This window comes from Xenopus laevis, chromosome 1L (genome assembly GCF_017654675.1).
Source record: "Xenopus laevis strain J_2021 chromosome 1L, Xenopus_laevis_v10.1, whole genome shotgun sequence".
Lineage (NCBI taxonomy): Eukaryota > Metazoa > Chordata > Amphibia > Anura > Pipidae > Xenopus > Xenopus laevis.
Genome location: NC_054371.1, coordinates 209,674,114 through 209,681,454, shown reverse-complemented (window position 1 = coordinate 209,681,454; position 7,341 = coordinate 209,674,114). Strand labels below are relative to the sequence as shown.

At 39.4% G+C, this 7,341-nt stretch overlaps 1 protein-coding gene across 1 annotated transcript in view; it reads left to right on the top strand.

The window, feature by feature from the left end:
• Positions 1 to 1,251: 1,251 nt before the first annotated feature.
• Positions 1,252 to 7,341, top strand: part of ndufs4.L (NADH:ubiquinone oxidoreductase subunit S4 L homeolog) — a 68,910-nt gene continuing 62,820 nt past the window's right edge. Inside the window, exon 1 of the mRNA XM_018266156.2 lies at positions 1,252 to 1,400. Within this exon, the coding sequence (XP_018121645.1) occupies positions 1,321 to 1,400 (80 nt within the window). The 5' untranslated portion in view covers positions 1,252 to 1,320. The remainder of the gene's footprint in view (positions 1,401 to 7,341) is intronic.

Below are 7,341 nucleotides of genomic sequence, written 5' to 3'. Positions count from 1 at the left end.
AGATCCTATCGTACAAATCCTCGATTCATACGATAGGATCTGTGCGTCTATGTCTAGCTTTCGGATCGCGTGTGGAGAGTGCCGACATCTTTCGCCCAGCGGAGATCGGTCATTTGGTCGATCGGACAGGTTTGATTTTGACCCGACCGATCCCACCGGAGCCCATTGTGCATCGTAATCGGATCCTTCGGCCATATGGCCGAACGTTCAGATTACCCCCGATATAGCTCGTTAATGCTCATTAATGGCATATCGGGGAGAGATCCACTCGTTTGCCAATGTCGCCAAACAAGCGGATCTTTGCGTCTATGACCACCTTAACAATGGCTGATGTTTGGGTGGCTTCAAAGGCACCCGATCAAAATCCTCCGTCCAGCCTGATCGACAAGCCGACCGATATCCAAGTCTTCTGCCGATATCGGTCGACTCTTTTTCCACCATACTCGCACTGAATATCGTACGAAAATTTGTTTTGTACGATATTAGCTATGCGTCTATGGCCACCTTTAGAGGTAAGAGAGACCACGGCATCTCTTAACTCTTCTAAAGAGCTTTCATTTAAATGGGCGGTTCATATTTGGGTAGACTTTTAGTATGATGCAGATTGTGATATTCTAAGACGGGCGGGTTCGGGCCGACTCCTGCACCAAATCTTTCGGTCCTGGTCGAGTTCTTCTCCTGCTCTCCCCGCCCACGACCTAGCACTTCCGACTCCTAAATTTATAGACTCAAGGCCACTTCGTCCCTTTTGTGATGTTACTGCGGGCGGTTTGGGCCCAGTCTATAAATATGGGGCAACAGCGTGCCGGGCACAGATTGGGAGGGGATTTTTCGACCAGCACATGACTAGTCTGGGGAGTGTAAAATGGGTATATAGGGAGTGGCCAATTTTCTTTTTTTTTTTTAAATCTTTTTTTGTCCCTCTTTCCATTTTTCAAATGTCGGGAGGTAATACTAAAGGGTTAAAGGTGTGCCTAATAGAAATGAAACAGATGGATCAAATTTTATTTCAACAGTATGCCGTTTCCTGTGAAAACATAAAGAACGTTTCTGACTGTGCTGATAATATTACAAAGTTAAGTAGAATATTTTTGTTCGAGGTTAAAACTATATTGACACGTTTTGTGTAATACAACAGCCTCATCTATGGCAGGACAACCCGACGTAAACACTGCCGAGCCGATTGTTTCCCCCCAATCCCCTCACACATTGAGCTTCCCGCGCCGGCTGTTCACGTGACTCTGGCTGTGACGTCTACACATTCGCTCTTGCGATGTTTCAGTTTTGTCCCTGGTGCGGCTTCCGTTCAATGAGAGTGTCATGGCGTCTTCAATGTCACCAGCGTTGAGGCAGCTGCTATGGGGAAGCCGAACGGCTGGGGCTGTAATAAACTCGCACAGGTAAAGTGTGCCGTTGTTTTTGTGGTACGAAGTCTTCCTTAGACGTGTCTGTTGAGACTCATGGGAAAGTGAAATGTACGTGGTGCTCTGGTGCCTGATTGACAGCTGTGGAACCCACCAGTGTATGACTTTGGAATGGCTTAGTAAATGGGACATAAAGTTGCTGTATTACAGGGTCGCTTTGTTTTGTCACATGCATCTATGTTAGCTAACTGACATAATGTGAGGGTAGGGCAGAGAGGGTATTGCCCTGTGCTCTTTCTCTGGGGGTAAGGTAGGAAGATAAATGTAAATATTTCTCTGTATATACAATCTTCAGCCCTTTAACTCCCAGTGTCTTACCCTGGAGGATTCTGGGAGTTGTAGTAAAACAACACATTGCTGCAGTCTGGCTTTTCCTGATCAAGGTGATCCCTTTGCCCTTATGGATGTGTGCTAATAAGTTGGGCACCAAATCTGTCATTATTTTCTATTATCCAGATCTTACACAAGGGAAATAGACCAATCTGTATGTTCAATATCGAAATACAATCATTTATGGGCCCTTGTAACTAGGGATGCACCGAATCCAGGATTCGGTTTGGTATTCGGCCTTTTTCAGCAGGATTCGGATTTAGCCAGATCCTTCTGCCCAGCCGAACCGAATCCTAATACTAATTTGCATATGCAAATTAGGGGTGGGGAGGGAAATTGCGGGACTTTTTGTCAAAACAAGGAAGTAAAAAATGTTTTCCCCTTCCCACCCCTAATTTGCATATGCAAATTAGGGTTAGGTATTTGGCCAAATCTTTAGCAAAGGATTCGGGGGTCGGCCGAATCCAAAATAGTGGATTCGGTGCATCCCTACTTGTAACTCCCATATCAGTCAGTTTTTGCATGTTATCTGTATGCTTCGTGTATCCAACCTTCTATTGCTGCACAGAACTGCCAAATCTAAAGGTGCTGCTTAAAGGGGGAACTCCACAAAAACATAACATAAGCTTTTTGAAAAGTAAACATCGTTTCAAGCAACTTTGCAATATACATCAATTAAAAAATATGCAGACTTTTCATGATATTTAATAGTTTCTGACAGTTCCCTAAGCCTAGCCCCCTCTCCCGGTGATCTTTCTGACTATGCTGAGCTGGCTGACTACTGTTATTTTGTATCTGCAGCCATCTGTCCTCAGCCTGCATCCTCCAAACCCCATAATTCTCTGCACCTGTGATTTCAATAAGGAAAGGAACATCATAGTGCAATGCATTGTGGGTTAAGTAGTTCCTGCATGCTGTCTGTAAGCTGTGGAGAAGTTGTTACTATTTGTAATATCAGTGTTTAGTCCCTCCTTCCCTGCCAGGATTTCAAATGATTCAGAAAGAGAAGAGCTATTAAACAGCTGAATTTCAGCATAGAAAATTGTATTTATTCATACTTTTTAAAGAAATGGGTAACTGATATATTTGGGGTTTCTGTGTTATGTGGGCCTCTTTATCAAATTTTGGTTTGGAAGTCCCTTTAAATAATAATTATTATTAATAATAATAATAATAATGCATCATTGGTCAATAACAGTTTTCATACTTTTATGATATCACGGGATATAAAAGGTTTCGATTCAGTGCAATTTTACTAATAGGTGCAAATAAAATATACTTAACAGCAAATTAGACAATGAAAGCAACAATCTGATGAATTGCCAGTGTGTCCATAACTCGCTGCTTACTCTTTCTTTGTTGTAACCACAAGCAGAGTCTATGAAGTGATACCAGCAGTTGTCCTGCAATTACCAGTGTTAGAGCCAAAGGTCTCTTGTCCCTTCTTTGCAAACAGCATTCTACACCACATATAGACAGTTCTCAGATCTATCCTTGTGATCGTCTAATGCAGCGATATCCAACATTTCTGTGCAGTTGACCTAATATATACTACCCCTTTGTAACTGCACCACCGGTGTATGCAGTTCTTTGCAAGGTGTAAACAGGTATAGTTATTAATATGTAGTTATAAAGCGGCAACATATTCTACAGCGCTGCCTAGTTATTTTAAAGTGGATGGTAAGGGCTAATGTGTAGGTTCTAGGATTTTCAATAAACAGGGAGGAAGTCCTTGTCCTGAAGAGCTTACAGTCTGTGAAGAAAAGGAAACAAGCAAAATGGGGTGAGAAACGTGCATATTTTGTCTTGTATGTTCTATTTCAATGCTTTCTCTGGAAAGTAATTCTTAAAGGGGTTCTTCACCTTCAAAACACTTTTTTTTCAGTTCAGTTGTTTTCAGATTATAAAGACATTTGTCAAGTACTTTCCTTTTTTTTCTTATTTTTTACTGTTTTTCCAAAATCTAAGTTCCTGTCACTGGTGTTTCAATGTTTCTACTCAGTAATTCAGCCGCAGACTCTAAACTGTTACAATTTTGCAACATTTACTTGATACATTTCTCAGCAGCAACTTTGAAGTATTAGAAATTATTGTATCAATTCTAACAGCTGCCTGTAATGAAACGCAGAGTTTTTGCAATATTCCTAAGCAAGAAATGGCATCTCCTGTTGAGGGATCCAGTGTGCATTGAAAATTTGTGATAGAGGACTAAATTGACAACCAGGCACCTGCCTTGGGTGCAGGGTAATTTTGTTGACTGTATGTATATACTTGACAATATGTATAGAAAGGAGGGGGCTGGTTTAGGTGGAAATATGAGTAGTTTAGTCTTGCCCGTATTTATTTTCTCTTTGAGAGCATCCATCCATGCTATGCTATAGCACCAAGGCATTTTGTGGTGTTAGGCTGAACAGGCTATATATTAATGTTGTTCATCAAACTTAGCAGAAGCCTTGAGTTGCTTGGGGCCATAAAATCTCATACCTGTACAGTATTTGTCTCCCTATAATCCTGGCCTAAAATCTTTTTTTATTATAGAAAAAAGCAAACAATTCAAGATTGAAAATGATCTTGTGTTTATAGGACACTAAGAAAATAGATAAAGAGAACTCTATATAAAAAAGCGTCCAATCTTTAGTATTGGTACACTATTTAAGTCTTTTACTTTGCAAACCCTGCTCCAACTTCCTAATTTTCTTTTGTATAACCTAGATGTTTAGTTTAACTTAGCAAGAGTGTAATATCTTTACCTAGTGAATAAAAAAAAGATTCCTGCTACTTCTCAAAAAGTTTAGATGAAATCCCTCTTCTTGGTCCCAGGCTGCAAACCTAATACAGTTACAGGCAGTTCCCAGGTTACATACGAGATTCTGAGGTTCTGTAGTTTTGTTCCTTAGTTGCATTTATATGTAAGCTGGAACAAGTACATTTATGTATTAAATCCAGTTTAACAGGAGGAGCGTCGGAACAGTTTGAATGAAGGTATGACCCAGCAAGAGAGGGATGGGGAGCACTCGGCAGTAGACAACACACGCCAGATTCGGTTGGGGCGGTTAGTTTATTAAAGCTAAATTCTAATAAAGACTATGCAAACCACAGTACTTTACTTTAATAGCCTCTGGTTATACTGTAATAGCCTCCGTTCGTAAGTGTTAGTTGTATGTAAGATAGATGTTTGTAACTCAAGGACTACTGTTTAATCTATTATCGAAAGGTTTTGGTATCTGGGATTTTTGTCCAAGATAGGGGACTTACATTCATGATGAACACATTTCCAAAAGGCTCCTCTAAACATAAAGACTGTCCAGCTAAAATGACTCATTAGTCATTTTGGTTCTTTAGGCTCAGATAGATTAGCAGATAAAGGAAAAGTCCTCCAAAAAAATATAGTCAAGCGATTTGCCCATTAAAACATTCTTCTGCCTAGAACACATGGCCAATTTTCATAATTAACACTTTTCTTCCATATCCTTCATTTCAGTCTATGGTTCTGATCACTCCCATGTGGTGGCAAGTCAATATTCTTCCTACTCCTCTCCTCAGTTGTATCTATCTTAACCTTCAATGAAAGTACTCTTTGGTGTTCTCCAAAAAAAAAATACAAACAAATGCTTGCTCTGATTTTTTTTTTTCTGATTTGCTCATTGGGTTGCATTTTGTTACCGTACCTGAAACACAACTTGGAGAGAGTGGGAGGGGGACCACCACAAAACAAGCCCCTGAGATTGAGAGACCTCTGCACAAGAATGTCTGAAAAAGATTATGCAGACCTTAAAGGACATGTAAAGCCTACATTTTCCTACCATGTATATACATTAGGCATATCTTCCCCACCCAAACCACATCATAAGCCTGTATATCCCCCCTCCATTTGCCAGCACCATCACATTTTCCTAAAACAAATGGCAGCTTTCACCCGGCGGCCATTTTCCCTTTGAAACATCATTAGTAACATTGACATCTGCAAACAGGACATGTATGCTGTGGGGATACCCCAGTTAAAACAATCTTTTCAGAGCAACCAAATGAGCACATTTTAATACAAGCCATTCATAGCAAGAGTACAAACTATGGGTCTTGAACTGAGAAAGGAAGGACACCTTAAACCAGACTTCTTAGAGTGACCAAGGAAACCGTCTTAAAATGTTTTCTTCCAAAGCAAGTGAGAGTATAAACCTCCCATTGCTGCTTCTCTTGTACTGTATATATTTGAGGATCACAAAGACCAAAGTAAGTTGTAGGGTCATTAGAAGACTAAAGCTTTCGGCTTAGTCCTCCACCATTTGTGATCTTTTGTTGCTAGGTGTCCTGTGTAAGGTTTCATAGATCAGTAAAATTGTGAAATTGAAATCAGATGCATCTTTATTGCTTTCATAGGTAAGAAATTTGAATTTAACATTGCATATATTGTAAAGTATTTTTCTTAAGTTCTGCATTCCATAACACAGATAAAATACCCTTTTGTTGAAGACCTTGTAATATCTCTAAGATGCTTCATTTTTCTCAATGTATATGTTTATTATGGTATGTCTTCTAAGGCAACTTTCAGCTACATATTGATATGTTCATATTTGTTTTACTGATTGTTTGACACCATGAAGTTTATGCTGATGTTCTGCAGTTTTATTATTGTTTTCTAGCAGCCAACACATTCCAGAGGTATTGTGTTATGGGAGATAAAAGGCAGTAACATAATGTTCTGCGTGCTTCTCGTATCTGGATTCTCACAAAATCTAGTTCTTAGGTGTCGTTTGTATTCCTTTCAAATGGTTTGGTTCTGTTTTGAATAATCTGCTTGACTCATATCGACCTGACAAATTAATAAGCCACGATGATTTACGGACTTTCATTCTAATAGAGTCATTAAAATGGATGCATATGTTCTACTTGTGGTTAATAAACAGAAAAACATTTTATGCTATAAGGGGTTTTGTGGGAACTTTTAGCTCATAGGCATCTCAAACACAAGAGAGCGCAAATAAAAGCAAGCATTTTTAGTTGCAAGTATAGGTACAGCCACAGCATGGATATGGTCCACCTGTAGTTATACCAGGGCATCTCCTGGTGGATTTGCAGATAAATATGCCTAGTATTCTGGGCAATGCTTTATCAATTAACTCAATGGCTGCCCTAATCCAAACTGACCATCTAAACTGGATGGCCAGTAAAAAATATTGTCATTGCATTATACACCTCTAAAAATAGAAAGAAAACGCTATTAAGGGACAGATTTATTAAGTTTAGTTTTTTCGAAAAAAATTCGGGTTTTCGAGTTGTATTTTTTGGTCATACCCCGACCCTGGAAATAGCTCAAATCCGAAAATACACCATCTAAAACATGTTGAGGTAATGTAGGAGTCAATGGCAGATGCCCCTTGAACCATTTGAAAATTTTAGCAGCCTGCGTGATGATCGAGTTTTTTTCTGAGGGTTTTGCCCAAAAACTCAAATAATTCGAGCAATTCGAGTTTTTTTTTCAGTGTAAAACTCCATTAATTTAAGTTTTCCGGTTTCGGGACTCGAACTCACAGATTCTGGTTTTTCCTATTCAAGTTTTTTTTTGTTTTTTTTGTTTTTTTTTAAAAAA